The sequence below is a fragment of the Vipera berus genome, assembly GCF_964194415.1.
Source record: "Vipera berus genome assembly, chromosome: 1".
Taxonomy (NCBI): Eukaryota; Metazoa; Chordata; class Lepidosauria; order Squamata; family Viperidae; genus Vipera; species Vipera berus.
The window spans coordinates 24344422-24368099 of record NC_138202.1 but is presented as its reverse complement, the minus strand read 5'-3'; the positions used below and the strand labels follow the sequence as shown (position 1 = coordinate 24368099).

The 23678-nt window shown below is 40.2% G+C and overlaps 1 protein-coding gene across 2 annotated transcripts in view; it reads left to right on the top strand.

Annotated features, from left to right (window-relative positions):
* The window catches only part of GNG2 (G protein subunit gamma 2), a 54428-nt gene extending 38383 nt beyond the window's left edge, over positions 1 to 16045 (top strand). For both annotated transcript variants that reach the window (XM_081327502.1, XM_081327503.1), the window contains exons 2-3: positions 8255 to 8389; positions 15113 to 16045. In XM_081327502.1, the coding sequence (XP_081183628.1) occupies positions 8303 to 8389; positions 15113 to 15241 (216 nt within the window). In that variant the 5' untranslated portion in view covers positions 8255 to 8302 and the 3' untranslated portion in view covers positions 15242 to 16045. The remainder of the gene's footprint in view (positions 1 to 8254; positions 8390 to 15112) is intronic.
* The last annotated feature ends 7633 nt before the right edge of the window (positions 16046 to 23678 follow it).

Sequence of the window (23678 nt, the reverse complement as noted above, 5' to 3'; positions counted from 1 at the left end):
ATTGAATTTATATACCGCCCTTTCCCATAGGACTCAGGGCGGTTTACAGGGTATATAAAACATCGATACAAAAATTAAGAACAATTTAAAAAGATTAAATTAAATCCCTGAAAAAATATAAAACCCCAATTAAAACCCCAATTAAAACTCAGCCTGGGCCGGAAAGCTCGAAAATGAACCGGAGGAACTTTTCTTCCAGCAAATTATTAAGGTTAACAACACAAGAATTCCAGCAAGTTGCCCACCCCTTTAAACGAAACTCCAATATATAAACAATTTGTGACAGCACAACAACACAACACTTTCACTTTTTGGATTTAAAGAGTTTGCCTCTAATTGGCCAGCCTACATCTGTTCATGGCCTTGGTAACTACCTCTCTTTTTAACCTTATAAGAAATCATTTTAACCCAATGTACATACCATTGAATTGGTGGGTTTCAGGCAAGTATATGTTGGTTTACCAGGTACAGTAATCTCTAGATTAGAGTTCCTATCTTTCAAAGAACAGTTTAGAGCAATGTTTTGCGACCTTAAGATATGTGGACTTTACCTCCCAGAAACCTCAGCCATGTTCAGATAAATTAATTCTTCATTATTGTAAATTACATTAACAGAATCTTGCAAGTCTGAAAGTACAGTTCTCCCCCCCCCCTCTGGATTTCCTTTACTAGAAACTAGGGAGGATCTCTTTTGAGCTTCTTATCCAATTCATTATCCAGCTTCAGGCTGCATTGTCTTCTTATTTGACTGTTCCCTAGGCAGTGTCTGTGGGCCCAGTCTTCCAAGGTTATTCCACAAGTGGTAGTTGGAAAAAGGGGTCTGGTTAGAGTTAGGGCATTGCTCCAGGGAAGATGACTTGACTACTTCTACTACTGTCTCTCTTCCTCACTACATAACTTTCTTCTCCCCACTCCTATAATTATCATTTCTTGCTTCCCTACCCCAAGATCCTCCCCCTCTTTTCTTGACTTTGTTCTCAATGCTTCTGCTACAATTGCCACATAATCTTTCCTCTTCCTCCCTGCTTACCAGCCCACAAAAATACTTCATAGGCCAATTGGAAGCTGCTTTTGTTTTCGTGAACATGTCTGGCATTAGTTAACTGGAGTTTGCTGCATGTCCTCCCTGCCCCATATCTTGGGGGCTCTGCCTGGTGCCTTATAATCTAGTTTAGCAAAGCCATCTGGTGCTCACCTCAGTTCTTCTGTTTTTGAGAACTCCTCCTGAATGACAGCAAGAATTTTATTTATTTGATTTTTATTACCACACAAGTAACTGAAAGCAGCAAACGTATATAACACTTCCTTCTCCTATTTTTCCCACAACAACTCTGTAAGGTCAGTTGGGCTGAGAGAGTCATGGGCCCAAAGTCATCCAACTGATTTTCACACTTAAGGCAGGACTAGAACTCACAGGCTTCTGGCTTCTAGCCTGATGCCTTAATCATTATACTAAACTGGCTTGTGCCTTTTACTATAGTCTGTCTTAGGCCCACTTTGTCAGAAAGGGCTGATGGAAGAACTGTGTGTCCTTTCCTCTGCAGAAGCCACTGGTGATTTTTTTTATGTGAAAATCTTTCTTTCATTTGCAAATCCATCAGTCTCCATGGGATGTTTTTCCCTTTGAACACTGCAAAGCTGTTGTGAACTGTTGTGCCTGACAAAATCTTTGTTACGTGCCAACATGCAAAGAAGAAATCTGCAAATGCCTGAAAATAGCATAAATGGCATCTGTTGGGTGTTCCAATATGGAGTGTCTTGCTCATGATCAATTAGTTGGCTGGCCAGACCTTGTTTAACTAGGAGCTTTCTTCCATCCGTTGCAAAGTTCTGTTTCATTTATTGTATTTTGCCAGCTAAACAGTCAAGAGGCTTTCTGGTTTTTGAAAAGCCTTCCTTTATTGAAACCTCTCCAGAAATGCATGTTTTTTTAGTCTGAGGTGCCACAAAAAGCAGCAAACAAAATGTTTAATTTGAGGAAAAGTCCATAGCACTGAACCTATAAACCTTTCTTAATGGCTGGGTTAAAATATATACAACATTAGTAAATAGATTAATATCCACCAATTTTGTTCAGCTATTATAAGAATTGTGGTGGTGCAGTGGTTAGAATGCAGTATTGCAGGCTAATTCTGCCAGCTGCCGGCAGTTCAATTCTGACTGGCTCTAGGTTGACTCTGCTTTCCATCCTTCCGAGGATCCAGATTGTTGGGGGCAACAGGCTGACTCTCTAAACTGCTTAGAGAGGGCTGTAAAGCACTATGAAGCAGTGGGGGGTCAGTTAACATAGAGAATTAAGGAAAATAGAATCAAGGTGTGGTTTATATTATGCATTTCCACATTGGTGCCAAGAAAACTACATATACAAATAAAGCTCAACTCAAAGGGGTATTTATTTGCCCTCATGCAAATTGTAAAATAGAACTCAGTAAGAAACCCACTGTGACCAATTACTATTATTATTTCTTATATTTATATGCCATCAGACTCTAGGTAAGCTCTTCAAAGTTTACCCTTATTTACACTTACTCAGACTTTGGAATAATATTCTAATTTGTGAGAACAATGCTCTAAAAAATGGGACTTTCTCCTTTTTTTGTTGCATACCCATTTAAGGGCATTTTTCTTTCCACTTCCCATCTAGGTATTCATAGTTTGTCCAACTTTCAGGATCAGTAATATCTTGCTTTCAAAATGTCTCTTGATCCAGCATCCTGTTTTTGTGGACAAATTCCTATTAGCTAAGAAGGCTTTCCCACTGCTCTGCCTCTCCTTCCACTCTGCTGAGCAGCATCCTATGCCAGCATGCTGATGAAGCTGTCTCCATGGAAACAAGCACATTACCACTCATTTTGACTAGCTTCCTCTTGTTCCTGGACTATGTTCATTTTCAAAATTCTAACCATAGATCATAACCTAAAAGTTGTGAAATCTGTGGTGAAAATCAGAGAAAGAAAGAAACATAGAACTTGTCAGCAACTTCTTGGGAATCAGCCCCTTTGTCTCTGTGGAGATACATCACAGGAATCCCACAACATTGTTCCAGTGAGCAGTATTTTGCTCTAATGTTGAGTGCCAGTCACTCCCAGAAACAAAATTCAGACATGATAAGGCAGCTTTTCTCTCTCTTGAGCACCCTCAAGAGATGTGGGTCTACAATTCTCATCATATAAATAAGAGCAAATTTGGAAGAGGACAGATTGGAAAAGATGAGATAAAAACTGATTATTTTTTTGCAGATTAGAGGGAAGCTCTTATGATCTGTTTGCCAGGAAGAGAATCAAATGTTTCCAAGTAAGGAACAGCACTTTCCTCAAATCACCCCTCTAGGCAGCATTCAGTGATGAAAGCAGATATACGTGTCCTGGGATAATGTTGCATGATACAATCTGTGTTGGTCATGGGGACCCAGAGGTTTAGTCTTCTGAGCTTTCAGACTCGTACTAGAAACCAACCCAGATTGGATCCTGCAGTATTCAACTTATTTTGCCTGCATACCTGGAAGCTGTTGTATAGTTTTTCCCAGCCTGGAATCCTGCAGGAATATTGGATCGTGTCCCCCAGAACTGGTTCCAGTTGAGGCACACGTGGATGATGCCAGATTGGGTAAACTGGCTTATCTAGCAAGTTGCCATCACTACTGTCATCAATGCAGTTAACTCTTCTGATTTACTTCTCCAAAAGCCATGCATGTTCACAACTATTTTGACAAAAATATTGCAGAGATTTCTGTAACAAATTTATACATTGCATGAACAAGATCCATTTGATCTAAGAAGAGTTTACTCAAGATCCATTTCATTAAGCATCTCTTGGCAGGAAAAAATATGGAAACTCTATTGCTACCATCCTTTTAGAGACTTTGTCCTTTTATTTTATCCACATTCTAAAACAAAATGTTCCAAATTAATTGGTCCTACTTTGCAGAGCCGGTGTTTTTCCTTCCCACCACTTATCTTTTTCCAGGTGTATTACCATGGGAATCTAAATGTGGATAAATAAGAACAGCCTTTCTCAAAGTGGCCCTAGTCAGATAAAGGTAAAGGTAAAGGTAAAGGTTCCCCCGCACATGCGTGCTAGTCGTTTCCAACTCTAGGGGCCGGTGCTCATCTCCGTTTCAAAGCCGAAGAGCCAGCGCTTGTCCGAGGACGTCTCCGTGGTCATGTGGCCGGCATGACTAGACGCCAAAGGCGCACGGAACGCTGTTACCTTCCCACCATAGTGGTCCCTATTTTTCTACTTGCATTTTTTACGTGCTTTCGAACTGCTAGGTTGGCAGAAGCTGGGACGAGTAACAGGCGCTCACTCTGTTACGCGGCACTCAGGATTTGACCCGCCAAACTGCCGACCTTCTGATCGACAAGCTCAGCGTCCTAACCCACTGAGCCACCTAGTCAGATGGGTCACTGCAATTCCTGTCAGCCCCTCAGTCTGTTTGTGCAATACTGAGGACTGATTTTTAATCCATATTGTAGTGTTTGAATAGTTTCCATGTTGAAATGGAAGCATGAAAGAAACCTCTACCTCTGCCTGTGGTGAGAGAAAGGGGAGTAAAGCAAAACTGCTTTCTCAACTGCCAGGTATTTTGAAAAAGAAAAGTGCATTGAGAGATTACAATGTAATGAGCTATCTAGCCTAGAGGTGCATTATAGAATGAGGGGAAGAGAACATAAAGTTCACAAATGAAAGGGGAAAAAATCTCATTTTCCAAAGGATAAAACTTTCTGAAGCTGTAGGGACAATCGTAGATCATTTAAAATCACATGTCTGGAGGCATCAGATTGGAGAAGAACTCTTGCTATATCACAAATCAAAATTTTATGCAAGTTTTCAAGTTCTCCAGACCTCACTGTTTAGCTTACACAATTCATTGAGCTATAAACTGTGGTTAGTTTGCTCTTTAGTGTGTCATGTAAATAGAAAATTTGGATAATTGAATCAACCATGATTCAGTTAACTATGAGTGAATGTGTCATGTGAAAGTAACATAATTAAGAATTGGTGAGGTAGCAACTTGGCTGTAATTAACCACAAAGTTCCAAAGCAAAAAAAAAAGTTCAAAAAAGTGTGCTTGTGGTTTCAAGAAATCTTGTGGATGATATTTCAGTATATTTTGCTATTAGGAATAAAAAATGAGGATAACCAAATAACTTACATGGAGTTAGAAAAAGTAATTGGTTTTTTTAGAAATACATAACCTGAAAAAATAAATATATAGAGAGCTTTTAAAAAAGGAAAACCTGAAAGGATTGTTACATTCAAACAGATTATTACCGTCAATGGATAACATGAAGCTGCATCTATTGAGTTTCCACCTGGAAGAAGCGGCTGCAAGAGATTAAGTCTTAAATACTTGCACTTGTCATCAGTGTGAAGGTAGTGATGAGAGTGTTACAAATAGATCAGTGTTAGAAGGTTTTGAATGGAATGGCAACTGGTATTATAATAAGGATAGGTCCCTGAAAATCCAGTAAATAGGTGAGTTTGGGAACATGGAAGAAGAGTTTTGGAGATTATTGTCCCTGCAAATATCCTGGTCTACAATTTTGTCTTCTTAACGGCCTATATTTTGTGACTATTCTTATCTGTTTGTGCATGTAAAGCCTGCAATCTTGGAAAAACATTCCTGTTGTCTGCATTTGTTCTCTTTCTGAAGATGTGCCTAGCAGTGCTTTCACTATTAATACAGGTGTTGAAACTGAGCCAGTGCCTTCCATTTTGTGTTTGCAATATTTTCTTAACTAGGTCTAATCAAGACCTAATAGGTGTATTTGGACAACTTGCAAAGCTTTGGTAGAATTAACATTGGTTGGGTTTGTGTATATGGGGCAAAGCATGTTGTGCAAATCCAGCCATTTAAATGATATATGAACCCAGGAAAGAGGTAATTCAATAATTAATTTAGATACAGGAACTAGCTTCTGCTGAAGATTTCAGATGACTGGAAAGGTCTCAGAAATTCTTTATTCAAAGCTGAAACTTTGCTCATTATGCAGTGTTAGACATGATAGGGTTCATGTAATGGGGAAAGTCAAAGTTTCCTTAATTTTAGCTTACAAATGAAGGCAATTATAACTATATAATTAATATAAGGTAATTATTAGAGCTTACTAATGATGGTAAACTAATAAAGGTGATAAAGACAATGAGAGTCAGTTTGGTGCAGTGGTTAAGGCATCGGGCTAGAAACCCGGAGACACTGAATTCTAGTCCTGCCTTGGGCACAAAGCCACTAAGTTAGCCCTAGGAAGGAGGCAATGACACACCAGTTCTGAAAACCTTATCAAGAAAATGGCAGGGACTTGTCCATTTGGTCTCTGAGAATTGGGCACAGTTGAACAGAAGAAAAAAAATGAAGGTTCAATTGTCATAGTTTGCACAAATACTAAACCAGGGAGTGTGCTTTTTCACAATGACATGCAACACTTAGCCAAATGAAATAAAGCACACTATAGTATCTATGGAGAAGTTTCCAATGAATAGTCTATTTTGGTTCAGGATCCTGAGCCTCATTTATAGCAGTGGAGATTCCCCAGCTGTTTTTCATCTAGGAACATCTTGACCCCTTCACAGACATTTAAAAACAGGATATTTGATACTATTGCCCAAGCTGATTTGAGTTCAATTGCCAACAGTAAAGTTCTTCTTGCTGTTCAGTTATTAAAACTGAGATTGTGAGCAATATTTGAAATGCATTATTGTTCCCTTCCTTCTCGTTAGCATTAACAAGATTACAGGTACAAATGTCTGTAAGTGACAGCCAGTTGTTTAAAATCTCACACTTCCAATACACAGTCCCTGTCTGGATGGCAGTTTAGAGAATATCCCTCATTATCTGTTTTATTGCCCATATTATCTGCTGCATGTATTGTACTGAATACAGAAGAAAAGTGTTCTAGCTGAAATCTCATAAAATTTAATTGTTAAGGAAAACATGGAACATGGCTATCCTGTGCAACTTGGCATAAACTCTTATTGCCTAATGAAAATAATGATTTTATACTTGTAATAATTTTTATGGTTATTAACTTAACTTTATACAATTTTGCATTTAGTTCATTAAAGCAGAGGTCCCCAACCTTTTAGGCACCAGGGACCAGTTCTGTGGAGAGAGGTTTTTCCGCAGACCAGAGGGTGCATGGTTTTGTGTGCTGCCTGCATCCTGTGGATGGGGCTTTCCTTGTTTGTGCGGACTGGTTGCTGGCATATCGCGGCCCGGTACTGGTCCACAGTCCAGGGGTTGGGGACCCCTGCATATGTTTTATTGCATAGCTGATAACTCTACATTATATATCCATAGGTTGGAACAATATATTAACTGAAATTTAAAAGATATCAAAAGACAGAAAAATCTTTTACTTGATGAACAGAACTTGCAGCTGTCCAGATGTGTTTTAGTGTTGATCACATTGGCAGGGTCTGCTGGAAATCACTAACATCTGGAATAACATGGGTCCTTTTGCTTCTTCTAGATCAAATTTTAAACTGCCAAAATGAAGCAAATTTCTTGGCTTTGTCGTTGGCAAAAAATAAATCATTATTGGTACATGGTTTTGGTAGTAGCTGACATACCTGATGGGCTGGGCTCTGTGTCTCTCTACATTCATGTAGCATGTTGTTATCTTCTAAGAGCCTCCATTTAGGCAGTCTAACTCAATTTATTTGGGGTCCACCAATTAGAGGTGAGATCCTTCAGCCACATCTTTTTTAATGTTATTCCTTGCTCGATGGTCTCCTTCCTCCATCTTGATTTTGTTCTTGTGTACCCTCAAGAATGCTTATTCTTGCCATAAAGCTGTAAAAGTACAAAGAAGATTTGTACTTCCGCTGAATGAAGTACAGTAGCTTTTTCCAAACCTCTATCTGATGCTTAACGTCTATAAGGAACAACAGACTTCCATCCTCTTCTGTCAACTCTCAAACTTTTTTAGGGGGAAGGAGGAATTGGCTTTAATGGAATCTGATGGTACCTGTTCTCCTTAAATACATTCTCTCCTCCAAAAAAAAGGTTTCTCAATCAATTCTTACAAAATCCTCCACAGCATTCCTTACAATCTTCTAAGATAACTTGAAAAAAAATCTAATACACAGAAAATGGGTTGAGATCTCAGTGCCAGTGAAACTATAGCTTTTGAAGGATTATTATGCACCATTTCCTTTATTAGATTCCCTATCCCTGCAACTAGGCTTGCAAGCCTGGCAGTTTATTAGTTCCCTGATGGATCACCTTACTTTATTCTCTCTTATTTGGCAGTGCATTTGAAGAGGTCGGAACCAACATCTCCACCCAAGAAAGGCTCTGATGGCCAGCAACAACAACACCAGCATAGCACAAGCAAGGAAGCTGGTGGAACAGCTCAAAATGGAGGCAAATATCGACAGAATAAAGGTAAAGATCATTTGGCACTTTGGACTGGGAGTATTCTAAAGAGGTCTTGCACAAATTGATGCCCTTCAGATGTATTGGTGTACCCCCTTAGTATCTTCTCCAGAGGGCACTCCCATTATTTCCTAGCTACAGGTGGTTCTTGACTTACAACCATTTGTTTAACAACCAGAGTTATGACAAAAAAACGACTTACAACCAGTCCTCACATTTACAACCATTGCAGCATCTCTGCAGTCACAGTATCAAAATTTGGGCACTTGGCAATCTGATAATAATAATAATAATAATAATAATAATAATAATAATAATAATAATAATAATAATAATAATAATAATAATAATAATAAGAAGAAGAAGAAGAAGAAGAAGAAGAAGAAGAAGAAGAAGAAGAAGAAGAAGAAGAAGAAGAAGAAGAAGAAGAAGAAGAAGAAGAAGAAGAAGAAGAAGAAGAAGAAGAAGTAGTTGTAAGGGACCTTGGACGTCATCTAGTCCAACCCCCCTGCTCAGGCAGGAAACCCTATACCATTTCCAGCAAATGGCTGTCCAGTCTTTTCTTAAAAACTTCCAGTGTTGGAGCATTCACCACTTCTGGAGGCAGGTTGTTCCACTGGTTAATTGTTCTAACTGTCAGGTAGTTTCTCCTTAGTTCTAGGTTGCTTCTCTCTTTGACTAGTTTCCATCCATTGGTTACAGTGTCCCAGGTCATTTGTCATTTTTTCAGGGAGCTTCCAACCCAGTGAGGAGAGTCAGCTTCATCTAACAACCACATGATTCGCTTAATGACTTCAGTGATTCACTTAATGACAGCATTGCTTAACAATGGAATTCTGGTCCCAACTGTGGTCATAAGCCGGGAACTATCTGTACTGAGAAAAGCACTCTGAAAGTTTATAAAGGATTTTTTTCATGTGAGAAAAAAATGTATTGCAGTAATAAACTTATTTGCACAAAGTATTGAAAGCATACTGGTGAGTCAGCGGCAAGAGCTTTGGGATAAATTAAGTAATCCCAAAATGTTTTGATCTCAATTTTAACATTGAAATTACCTTGGATGTTCTATAGATGGCCTCAGTTGAGAGAGTGGACTGGAATTTGCTTTGATTTTGTAGTGTCTTTTGATACTGCTGGCCACACATTTTGTGGAAGCAAGGCACAGAGATGTGATGGTTCCACCATTTATCTATGGGATGAATCCCTAAAGATAGCATTTGGGGTGATAATTCTATTTGTCACCATAGCACTTGTGAAATAAGGTCCTGCAGGTTTCATCTTTATGTCTTTTCATATCAGTATGAAGTTGCTGGATGAGCTCATCGGAAAATTCGAAGTGAAGCATCATCAGTCTGTGGCTGGCACCCAGCCGTATTTATCTCTGTCATCTGAGCCAAATGAATAAAAGCCACTTTGGTCTAGTAGTTAAGGCACCAGGCTAGAAACAAGTGACTGTGAATTCTAGTCCTGCCTTAGGCATGAATGTCGGCTGGGTGACTTTGGACCAGTTACTCCTGTCAGCTCACAGCATCAGGCTCAGGTGGCAATTCCTGTCATAATCAATGGATCAACACTTGAGTTAATCTGAAAAGAGTGGAGCCTTCATTTGCAGGAAGATGCTAGGAAATAAACTGAATCAAATTTAACTGTGCAGGTATTGGATAAAGAGTAGACAATTGGATACCTGCCAAACATTTCGACTATGCCTAAAAGGCAGTTGTATATGAAACCCAAAACACCTAGCAGATATCAGGCTATTAATCTATTCTGGACTACCCTCTGGACTCAGCCTGAATAGGAACCAATACATTGAAAATGTATATAATTGGATAGTTTACATGCCTAGAAATGTGGAATACGTTCTGTCCTAGGTAGGACTGTACTGCTCCTAAAGGTTCATGTGTATAACTGAGGGCTAGTAATATGCCCTTCCATCAGAGGCCTTGGGATCCCTTCTTGGTATAGCTTAGGAGGGGTTAATCCTTGGTCAAGCAATGTCTATAACCTTAGTGGCTACATTTCCTTCTTATACCATCTCTGGACAGGAATCCTCTACCTATGGTGGTAGATGCTCTGGTAATTCAGTGTATGGCTATCCAGCTAGTGTCAACTGCATACACCAAACTATTACCGGTAATAAATATATACAGATGGAAGCCTTTTCCTTTACATCAATTGTAAGAAATCTGCACCATGTGCTTGTTGGGTTTGGGGCCAAATTCAGCATGCTATTGTGACCTTTAAAGTTCTAAATGAGATGAAGAGGCATGATATCCTAGAGAAGCTGCCTAGATATTGATTCTTCCAGCTTAGATAGTATTAGAAATAGACTATTGACCGAGCTTTCCAAACCTGATACTCTCCTGTTATAGTGTAACTGCATTTTCTGGAATTTTTAGTCACCATAAAGAAAGATGTCAGCCATCCTCAACCTAAGTGCCTCCCAGGTGGGTCAAATTCTAGAATTCTCAGTAATCACCATATTAATTAGAGCATTCTGGGAGTTGGGTGAGATGGAGTAGAATGGAGAAAGTTCATCTGTCCATGAGCATAATAAACATGCATGTAAAAGACAGCATCCTCATATCCATTCATGAGAGGCACAATGGCTCAGTGGTTAAACTCCTCAGGGTGCCACCGATCAGAGAATGTCGATTGGTGGCCCCCAGGGGGAGATCCTTCTCTGTGGGCGCTCCGGAACTATGGAATCAGTTACCGGTGGAGCTCCGGATGGCGCCCGATCTTCGCTCCTTTCGCCGTGATCTGAAAACATTTTTATTCAAACAAGCTGGCCTGGCCTGATGGGGGATTGCTGGGGTTTTTATTGCTGTATTTTTGGGGGTTTTATAAACGTATTGTATTAATTGTTTTTTAATGGGCAACTATTTAATCTTCTTTTAATATTTGTAACTTTGCATTTTATTCTTGCCCTGTTCACCACCCTGAGTCCTTCGGGAGAAGGGCGGTATAGAAATATTAATAAAATAAAATAAATAAATAAATAAATAAAAGACGCTGAGCTTGTCATCTGGAAACCTGACAGCCCAGGTTCAATGCCTGGGTGCTGTGCAACAGAGTGAGCTTCCATTACTTGCCCCTGCTTACCTAGCAGTTCGAAAGCATGCAAATGCGAGTAGATAAATAAGTACCACTTTGGTGGGAAGGTAACGGCATTTCGTGTGCTTCAGTTTACAGTCACGCTGGCCACAAGATCACGGACGTATCATTGGACAATGCTGGCTCCCTCGGATAGGAAATGGAAATGAGCACTGCCCCTAGAGTCAGACTCAAGTGGGTAGAGAATACCTTTACCCTTATAATTATTCACATTGGCCATCTGCAGTTACACCGTTATACATTTACGTGGACCTAAAACCAGGTCCCCAGACATTCACATCATGAAGAAATGTTTGTGGGCACAGCTATTTGGCACCTCTTTGCTGTGAGCAAAGGGATGTGCCTCCAGGTTTCTCACACCCTATCCTTAAACCATGGGGGATAAATGGCAGCATTTCAAAAATAATAAGAAAATATTTTGTGGCTGTGAATTAAAGTTGGCTCTTCAGAGGTTTTTTGTTACTCATAGTAAGTGGGGAGACAGTCCAGGTGATGTTGAGGTTCATGGTAGGCTCTCCATTTGACGGGCAGACCAGCTATGTGGTTTTCACTTCTTGTATAAAAGAAGTGGGGGGGAAAGGGAATTATATTCTCCATCAGAGTGTAGGAATTTTTCCATATACACCCCTAATCTGGAAATCTGGAAATTTTTCCCCATGCAAGAGGAATCTCACTTATCACTGACTCTGTCTGGAATGTTAATCTTTTTGATGCAACCTCCCCTCATAGCTATGATTGGAATCTGCAAGAGTCTAGCCCTGAGGTTTGATATAGTTAGCCTCACGTGCAAAGCTCCAGATTGTACAGTCTCACTCTCTTCTCCATTGGTTACTATGGCAACTGCAAGCCTCACCAGTGAAGCTTGGCATCTTTGTAAAGAGGGCTAGAAGCACCTTGCGTATGAAAAACCTGCCACTTGCACACAAAAGCATCAATCCAAGCTGTAACCAACAGCACTTGATCTGGGAAAAGGTGTGTGCTCTTTTTTCAGTGGGGGAGGGAGGGGGAGTCTCCCAAACATAAACCTCTTAAGATTATATTGGCATTTTAAATTTAGAGTAGGGTAAATTGCTGCACTTCTCAATGTAGCACCAGTCTGTCCTCAAGATTGCCATAATCAGGGCTAAGCCACCTGGATCAATGAAAAGCAATTGTTTAAGCATGGTGGGAAATGCTTAAGATTGAAGAAAATCAGTTCTGGGCTCTGAAGGGGGAATGAGGGAGGTGTATGTTTCTTCTGGGAGGAACAGTTGACCACAACTTGAAAGGAAATGCAGAGTCACCTTCAGGACTGTGAGCAGGCCAAGAAAAAATTGTGCTAGGCTCAACATAGTCCACATAGATTGCTCACAGCTACAACCACTTGGCCCTTCAATTCCTTCAGTGTCTTTCCATTTGCTCCTTCAGAACATCCCTCTCTTGACTTCTCTTCCCATTTATCATCCCCTTGTCAATGTGGTCAGCCATGACTCTGTTCCAGCCAGCCTTGCCTCTACCTGCTCTCCTCTGAAGCCGCAAAAGAGCATCCATAGAGAGCTGTCAAAATGGCAGCCATGACCACACAATTGAACCCCTGCCATTTATTTGCACACATCACATACTATGCACATAAAAAAGGGCAAGACTTGATCCCTTTTGATACTCCGTGAATGTCTCTGAACCTCAAGTCTTTCATCCCAAGAGTTTTGCTGTTTGAAAACTGCCAGCCAGGTAAGGAGAGATCAAGCAAAGAATTATCCTTGAGTTGTTGCACAGCCACAAGAGACCTAGGGCTGACTCCAAGTTCCCTGGGACTTTATCTGTTTGTTCCCTGAGAAGGCAAACAATCTAGGGAGATTCCTGCATTACAGGCAGAATACAATAAAGTAGTCAGCTTGAACCCAACACATACTGATTTGGTTGCTTGCAGCTTGCATTTGCTTTACCAAGACTTCTGGTCTACCTCTCTAGGGGAAGCAGCTCAGGTGGTCATCACTTTCTGACACCTTACCAACATCTCAGCTAAGCACCTTCAATGACTTTTTCATTGCTTTTTAGTGGCAGAGGAATAAATGGACAATCAGACTCCCCCTCCTGTAGCATATGCCAAGAACAATATGGGATTTGGGACTGGCTTTAGAATACACAGTCCCTTGAGTTTAATCCATTGATCCATTTGCAAGAGCAGGGAAACTGGGGCCTAGAGGTGGGATTGAGATGGGCTATTTCCCTTGACATTAATATGAATTAAAATGAGAGAAGATTTTTAATCTCTCTCCTGAAAAAGGAGAGGTTGCTTTTAATGATCTTTGTTGCAGATGACATGCCAGTATAAGGGAATGTATTTGCCTTTTTGAAAAAAGGCAGCTTGTGTAGTCATGGGATTCAGCCAGTTCACACCAGTTCGGTAGAACCAGTAGCTAATTTTTTGTTGACTTCGGCGAACTGGCTGAAGCCCTAGCCCTTTTTCGCAAGGCCCAGAACAGACCACCAGAAGTGTGTAGACGCCACTTCCAGAAGTCCGTTCTGAGACTTGGAGGCCTGAGGGAGGCCTCCCAGGCCCAAAACGACCCACCAGAAGTGCATGGATGCCACTTCCAGAAGTCTGTTCTGAGCCGGGGAAGCCTCCCAGGCCCAGAACGGCCAACCAGAAGTGCATGGATGCCACTTCCAGAAGTCTGTTCTGAGCCGGGGAGGCCTCCCAGGCCCAAAACAGCTTCCCAGAAGTGTGTGAACACCACTTCTGGAAGTCTTTTCTGGGCCTCAGAGGCCCAGACCCAGAATCGACTTCCGGAAGCAGCATCCACGCAGAGAACCAGTTTTCAGGTATTTGAATCCCACCACTGAGCTTGTTGCACATAAATGCTTGACATCATCGTAGAACCTTTTGGCATAAAAGGTCATTTTCATTTTGTGCAGAAAACTTAAAAGTGTGTAAACTCAACCTCTTCACTTGGATGAGACATTAGAGTTCAGCATCTAAAAGTTAAATTTCCTAACTTGAGCAAGATTCTATTGAATAGCTTTTCCTGTGTGAGTCACTTGGTGACAAAATTCTCACATGCTAAATCACAAATCTCTGCTAATGAGCCATGGTTCAGTTCCCATAGCACTATGTCTCCAGAAACCATATTGTAGTTTAACATTGGTGGCCTGGTAAGCACAGGTTGTTGGGGTCAAAAATGGAAGGATCCTGATATTACAAGATATGTGGGGATTGAGATGGGTTTGAAGAAATGAGTTTGTGCAAGATAACTAAGCTAAAACAAGGCATACTACAACAAGGTTTAGCAAAATGAACTTCAGCTAGTATTTCCTCTAAGAATGTGTTTGGCACTAATAAAGGAGAATATTTGTAGCTCAGGGTTGAATTGTGGGGTCCTTGGTGCTCTCTGAGCTTGGTTGTTTTTTTTTTTTTTGCAGATGTTTCATTACCCAAACTAGGTAACATCATCAGTGCTCTGCAGTGCTGTAATTTGGTTAATGAAATCTGCAAGAAAACAATCAAGCTCAGAGACCACCAAGGACTTTTCAGTTTATTTGGCGTTTCCTTGGCCCGCTAGCTGCACATCTTTGCAATTTAAGAACAGCTACTCTGGAATACCAAAAGAATATAAACCCTCTTTTTATTTGCAGGTATCCAAAGCTGCAGCAGACCTGATGGCGTACTGTGAAGCCCATGCCAAGGAAGACCCCTTATTAACTCCTGTCCCTGCTTCAGAAAATCCATTTAGAGAGAAGAAGTTCTTCTGTGCCATTCTGTAAACCTCACAGGAGCCTGACTCCAATTTAGGCTGCCCTGGACACTGATGTAGAGATTTTTCAGCAATGTGGACCAGTTTCTAGAGTCCACTTACTTTAAGAAAAAGATATCAAACCACCTGGAAGTTTACAGAGAAGTGCATGATTAAAAAAAAAAGTGAATTCCTGCCTTCTTTGGAGAATGAGTTAATAACGATGTTGACCTACATCAAGAAGCTAAAGATCTTGACATCTGCAGAGTTGCCTGGAGGAGGAGGGAGGGGGGAAATGTGTAAAAGAGTACATTTAATTTTCACTTTTGCTCTAGCCAAACCAAACCCTGTTGTCTTTCTCTGAAACAAAAATGAGGGTGCACAGAGCAAGGTTGCAAGTGATGCAATGGGGTATGTGTATGTAACCTCGATTATTTTGTTTTGCTTTTCCCAAATGTCACTCTTATTTATGTTGAAATGTAAAATAATTGCAATGGATTCAATTTATTCTAATGTTCCTTAGTGTGGAGTATTGTGCGCATTTAGCATTTTAGAGTAGTGCCACACGAGGGGGTAGGGTGGGCAGGGATCCAATTACAATAGCCTGTCAGTCTAAACATTTTATCAAAGGTTTAGTTGAGACCGTCTCCTTGCTTTTCATAAGCCTACGGCTGTCTTGTGCATTCCTAGCATACTTAGTATTGCTGTTTTCTAACATTTGTATTTGGTAGCTTTTGTTCTGCTAGTAAAATGTATGTTGTATTGGATTCTGCGGGTTTTTTATTTTTGTATCCCCCCTTTATTATTTTTATAAATCTCTCAATACAGTGAACATACCTAATAGTACTTCCTCTCCTCCTATTTTCCCAAAACAAGAGCCCTGTGAGTTGCGTTGGGCTGAGAGTGAGTGACTAGCTCAAAGTCAGTAAGCCAGCTTTCATGCCTAAGACAGAACTAGAACTCAGAGTCTACCAGTTTTTAGCCTGGTGCCTTAACCACTAGATCAAATTGTTCTCTTCGCCTTATTTTCCAGTGTTTTCTGCTAATAAGCCAAGAGTGAGCAAATTTCAACAAATTTAACAGATTTGTTTGGGTGGCAAACCATGATTTATAGTTTATTGTTCAGAGCACAACCAATATGGTGTTTTTTTCAATACAAGGCTTAAATAATAGCTTAGAGAAATGCAGAAATCCAGTTATTGTCTGGGTTCGTATGATATGATTACCTGTGGTTAACTGGTTTATGCAGTTAATGTTCTGGGTTCACCTGAGATAATAAAGTATACTGATGTAACACTAACAAGAAAGATAGGTTCATACTAAGCTTAAAAAGGGTTGTAATTCAGTTTGTTCTGTGACCAGCATATGTTCAGGAATTGAAGAATGAAATTATAAGAGAAAATTGACAGAAGCATCAATCAATTATCCAGACATGTGGAGGTTAAACTACCCTCTATTGGGAATGCTTTAAGTTTGATTTCTGTATTAAATAAGAGGTAGGTCTCAATTGGCACTTTCTACTGTATGGTTCTTTGTGAGCAAAAATATACAGTAGAGTTACGTCTTTAATTTTCTAGATGCCACTCAACTGCAGCTTTTAAAAGTTCCAGCCAACATAGCTAAAGATGAGCAACACTCGGAGTTGGGGTTCAAATCTCAGCTTGAAAACAACCTGAGTAACTTTTAAGATGTGTGGACTTCCAACTCCCACCATTTCCAACCAGCAGGCTGACTGGGGAATTCTGGAGGTTGAAGTCTACGCATCATAAAAGTTGCTGAAGTTGAGAAACACTGCTTTAAGGTCTCCTTACATTTGGTAGCATTTGGCCAAATGTTCTGACAGGATGTCTTCACACAAAACACATTTCTTGTCTGTACCAGGTACAGAGTTTGTTATGATCCACATTAGAAAATCAGTGAGAACTGCAGACCAATATTTCTAAAAGTTGAATAAGTAACTCCTTGCTCATCAAGGAAATCCTGGCAGTTTATGTGGCCTAAGACTCTTGTTTCTTAATTTTTGGTGTTCTTCTGTGCTGAAGGGACAGTAAACGTGTGCTGGGGGAAGCAAGGGAGATCTGCAGCTTCAAAATTAATGGTATATTTCATTTGGAAGCTCTTAAAAAGCAATGGGGAGCAACATAACACACTCGTCCTCTCAAACCAGGAACTGATTGCTTTGTTTTCCCGCGGGGCTTTTCTCCTTGCAGGAAGACGGGGCACTGATTTAGTGAGGAGATCATTGACCTTTCAGCAGGGCTGCTTTCCCAGAGGAGAAGCTGTAACCTAATTCTCTGCTGTTTCTTGCATTATGGTGCAAGTGATGGCTGCTGGCTAGTCAAATGGGATTTAATCTGGTTTTGTCCTTGGTCTTCTATAAAATCCATACCTTGCCTTGTGACAAGATTGAGCAAAATGCAAAATTGACAGATATGCTTTCATGCCTTCAGTTTAATTTTGGGCATTGAGCAACCACTTACTAACATGATAGAATCTTCTCAGGGTAACGTACACTTAATGTTTTATTACAGTAGGAATAAATAACAAATCCACACACACAGAGAGAGAGAGAGAGAGAGAGACCAGGATTTTCCTCTTTTTGCAATATGCAATATTATATAAAATGCAAAATAAACATATACCTCCAAAAATGCAGGCTAATCAACAATCACAGAAAAACAGTCAACGCTTAGACTTGTATACCACTCTACAGCCCTCTCTGAGCGGTTTACAGAGTCAGCAAGTAGTCCCCAACAATCTGGGTCCTCATTTTATTGACCTTGGAAGGATGGAAAGATGAGTCAACCTGCATTCTAACCACTGAGCTACCAGTCAGAAAACCTACCTAGACAAAGTGGCAGAGGACAGTGATGCCATCTTGGGATCTCTCATTCCATTTCAGACCTTAAAAGTATCTTAAGTCAAGGTTAGGACTCTATGCTGGATCTGTTTTAGCCATGGTTTGTTAGATGAGCCAACAGTTTGAATTTACATAAGCCACAAAGCGTGGTTTACAAATTATATTAGGATTCATACAATAAGGCAAAAACAAATTACATTATTGTTATATTTACATGTTGTGCAAATTCAGTCTATCAATACAATTAGAATGATCACACACTATACCAAGTTAAAATGTGATTGACCAGTTCATGTGTGTTAACACAACAATCTTAGCCAGATCAGGTAACTAGCAGTTTCATTTGCAAATGTAGCAAGTTTTATTAATATCAACCTTGGTTAGTTTTGTTTTTGTGGCACTGCAGGTTGTGCTAAGCCAGCCCATTTGGCTGAATTTCTAAAACTTGATTGATTGAATAACTAGGCTAATGTGTAAATGCAGCCAATATTTGCAAGAAGTCAGTATATTTAATGGTCTAATGTGTTGTGTTAATCCATTTACATCAGTAAACTCTGGGGTGGTATATTATAGAAACAGAGTCTTCCAGAACCACGCTAGGTCTTTACTTCAGACCTTTTCTTGAAACTTACGCATTACTTTGAATAATCTTCCCAAACCATCTCAGATGTGATGTAAAATATATGGCAATACATCTGGAGCAGCACAGACTGACTAGTTGTAATGAAGTGCTAGGGTCCAGTTAAGAACTAAAGTTCTTGCCATATTGTGTAACATCTTGCACAGTTTACTATAACAGTACGTTATAGTAGGAAACGTCTGGCAGGTTGAGAAAAAGCCCTCTGGAATATCATTCAGACATGGAGGACAAAAGAGGCAGATGCTGCCTGCAATATTTCATGGCATTTGATATCCTATATTTGTTACTGTAGGAGTAAATGTTTTATTATTTGCAGCTACTTGGAGAAAAATTCTGATGAAAAAGCTACTTCTGATGAAAAAGAGCCTAATTTGTAGGCTACCAGATATACCGTAGTAAACATTCATTTTGTTGAGATTAGTTCACTGAAAAAGAAGTTCAAAAGAATTCAGACACTCAACAGGTAAATTGCAGGGTATGGAGGGGGCTATGCAACATCTTGGACTTTCTTGGGATTTCCTTCTCCCCCCCCCTAAATCCAGAGTTGGCAACTTGGTGTTTCTGACCATATTTCATATCATCTTTTCAAGTTGGCCAGCTGATGAGAGGAGCTGAAATCCAGTTATTTGGAGAATGTCTGCTCACTTGCCCCTCCTCTTGTCATTCTGGAAACCAAAAGCTATACTTAGAATGCATGCCTCAACCAATCCTGCCTCTGCCTATAAAAACAGGGAAAAATCTGGTCATACCATAAGGCCTGGATAAATCACTCTGTATCTGATTGATCTAAGCACACATGGTCAGCAAATTTCTTCTGATCACATACAAAGCAAGATCTTCAAGGAAGAAGGTTGCTGTGCACTTCCTATATAAATTAATGCCTTGCTGTGACACTACTACTTCGCATAACTGGAACATAGATCTATCTAAAATTGCAAGCATCTTGAAAAGCCCTCTAGTGGACAATTTGGGTAAATCAAGAACTCACAGCAATTACTGTTTCCCTGAAAATAAGACCTACCTCGAAAAGAAGCCCTAGCTTGATTTTTACACATGCGCCCAATATAAGCCCTACCCCAAATATAATCCCTAATTATAATCCTGCCCACTCCATTTCACCTGGTTGAATGAGGTGGGGCGAGGTGCACAGGTAAAAATCAAGCAAGGGTGTGGATGGGAGATGAAGCTGCCCCACGCGCCCCGGACACACAGTTGCGGCCAGGCCTCCCACGCTGGTCCACTTCTTCTGCAGCCGCACGGATGCGTTGCTTTCTGCCTTCGTTTCGCTGTCACATGGACAATATTTAATATTTGATGGACAGTATTTAATATTTTATTGTTATGTATATGTAGGGGTGTGGGTTTATACATATGTTGTGTATAGTATGTTTTAGGTGTGCGTCAAGTCACTTTGAGAGCGGGCAACTAAATTTCATTTTTGATGTGTGTCGTTGTGCCCACAGTAAAAAATGACAATAAAGATTATCTTAAGAGGCATTCAGAAAAGGCCTCTGCTGCTGATAAACCAAGCGCCCCTCAGCCTCCATTTCAGCCTCAAACAACAAAACAGAGGCCAGGGGGCATCACATGCATCAATCCAGAGCTTGTTTATTGGCTGCAGAGGCCTTTCCTGAAGCCTCTGACAGTGAAACAGAGGCGGGGGGGGGCATGGTGTGTGTGTGCATATACACACACACACACACACATATACATACATACATACATACATATATACATATATATATACATATATACATATATACATATACATATACATATACATACATACATACATACATACATACATACATACATACATACATACATACATATATATATATATATATATATATATATATATATATATATATATATATATATATATATATATATATATATATACAGTGCTTTTTTTGTAAAAGAAAAAGGTGCCGGAACTCACACATGTCATACAACCTGCCTTGCTTACCCTACAAGGTTCCATCCAAAAAAGGTGCCGGAACTCTGTTCTGAGTGTTCTATGAGAAAAAAAGCCCTGTATCATATCATTCATATCTATATATATAAAAAACCCGAATGACCAAAGATCTACATACAAACACCCGCGAAAACCTCAGAAAACATATATATAGATATAGATATAGATATAGATATAGATATAGATATAGAGATACAGATATAGATATGAATGAATGAATGAATGAATATGAGACCAGGATCATAGTTCACAAATCACACTAAATTGTTATCAGCTAAACAACTCACAGTGGCCTGGTTCAGGTATTACACTAAGCTCTAAACTATGATTTACAATGTGTTGATGTACACAAAATACATAATACGAGTTCACTTTGACTTAACATAGTGGTGTTCCAGGATCTAAGGGGCTGCCACAAAGCAGAGGGGGGCAGCCTATTCTCCAAAAAGGAAAAAGCAGGACAAGAAGCAATGGATGGACTAATCAAGGAGAAAACCAACCTAGAACTAAGGAGAAATTTCCTGACAACAAGAACAATTAAATCAGTGAAATGGCTTGCCCTCAGAAGTTGTGGGTGCTCCAACGCTGGAGGTTAAGAAGAGACTGGCCAGCCATTTGTCTGAAATGGTACAGGGTTTCCTGCCTGAGCAGGGGGTTGGACTAAATGATCTCCAAGGTCCTTTCCAACTCTGTTATTCTGGCTATGGCCAAGAAAGTGACTGGCCCATGGATTGACAGTGCTGTCCTTTTCAGGTGCACTCTTCATCCACCTGCACAACCATAGCTGAGTACATATGCCAAATAAAAGCTAAAAACCCAATTAAAAATATGGTGAACTCCCATCATTGATCCAGTACGATACTACTTTAATATCCAAAGATGCAAGCTTCTGCAAGCTATGATTATAAAAGTCAAGCAGCACAGTGAAAAATTGGGGGTAAAATTAAATACAAAGAAAACCAAACTAATAACTGGCACAGCTGCCACTCTTAGAAATGACAACGGAGATACCGAAGTTCTACCTTCTAGGATCAACCATCAACAATAAAGGAATAACCAGTCAAGAAATATTCCACAGGCTAATACTTGGTAGAGCAGCCATGAAGGCTTTAGGAAAGATATTAAATACAATTGGTATTCCTTCTGATACTTTATGGAAGCAGAAGTTGAACTTGAAGGAAGCAGGATGGAAAGAGTATTGACTCTTTTGATGTTGCAGAAGACTCCTGAGAATACAATGCACAGCCAAGAAAACAAACTGATGGATCATGAAACAAATCAGCCCAGAGCTGATTCAAGACACAGTTGATCAGGCTCATTTTATTGTACTTCGGATACACTATGCCAGACATATCAAACACAAGGCCCAGGGGGCAGATCCAGCCCATGAAGTGGTTTCATGCGGCCCGCAAAGCCATCCTGGAAACAGTGAGGGAACAGCCCCCACTGCCTTGGCCCTGGCCCAAAGACCCTCCTCCTGCCAGAGACCCTCAGATCTGTCCCACTCCTGCCCAGGCCCCCATAGGCACCCTTGATGCGAACGATGTAGAGCTGGCCATGCCCACCCAGTAGGCCATACGCACTCTAGCCATGCCCACCCAGTAGGCCACGCCCACCCGGCCCCCTGAGGGCAACCGCAATGCTGATGCGACCCTCAATGAAATTGAGTTTGACACCCCTGCACTATGCAAAGACCTAGCTTTTTAGAAAAGGCTCTGATGCTGGGAAAAGATACTGAACAGCTGCAAAATGGATGCACTTAGTTACAGTAGCAACAGATGCACCATGGGAAGACTTCAAGGACCAGGTTAGGGACAGATGATCATGAAGAAAATCTATCTTTGTCATCACTTAAAAATAAGCTGATCTGATAGTACATAACTGTAATATTAATTTCATTTATTTGCATTTCTGCTGTAATACAGTGTTCTAATTCATTTTGTGTTGCTTTAAGTTCTTGGTATTTTTACTGAATGTTCTAATTTGCATTATTATATAGAATACATCTTTACCCACCATTTAGCTGGCCAGAATAGGAATGACTAATAAGTAATTTTGGTGAGAAATTAGAAAACAAAATAACACTTCTGGTATTACAATACTTGTCAATTATTTGGGGGGATTGTGTATATATATGAAAATAAAACCCAGTGATTAAATTCACAAAAGTAGTGAGTTGATTGCATACAATTACAAAGCCCCAAATAAAGTGGTTTAACTCATACTAAACCAAATTTAGTACCTTTAACATGCTGTACTAAAGCAACAATTAATTTAAAACATTGCAATAACACCAATCAAAACAAGCACTAGATCTAGCTTCCCCCCCCCCCCTTCTGTTCAATCGCGGCCTATTCTCGGAGACTGGCTGGACACTTTCTTGCAGGTTTTTTGGCAAGGTTTCTGGAAGTGGTTTGCCACTCCTTACTAGGGTTTAGAGAAGATAACTGGCCCAAGAACAACCATTTTTTCCAAGATGGCATGAGGTTGGACTAGAAGACATACAAGGTTCCTTCCAGCCCTCTGATTCTATGATCCCAATTACTCAATGAAGACCTGATGCCACTTGTGATTTATGAATGAGTTGTTTACAAGAGAAGATAACTGGCCCAAGAACAACCATTTTTTCCAAGATGGCATGAGGTTGGACTAGAAGACATACAAGGTTCCTTCCAGCCCTCTGATTCTATGATCCCAATTACTCAATGAAGACCTGATGCCACTTGTGATTTATGAATGAGTTGTTTACAAATGTAGATTAAGAAATATAGTGCTGTTTATTGAAACTGTTGTGTAAAACTACATTCATGTAAACACACACAAGGATTAGCTGGGTGTGGCAATTAGGAGCTGGATTAGAAGTGGGGAGACCCAGGTTTTAATGTCCCTTAGAGGTAGAAGCCAAATAGTGATTCCTTCCTGCTGTGAAAACACAAAAACCCTCCCTGCACCATGATTGATAAGATTTGCTATAAAAATTAGATAAGCAC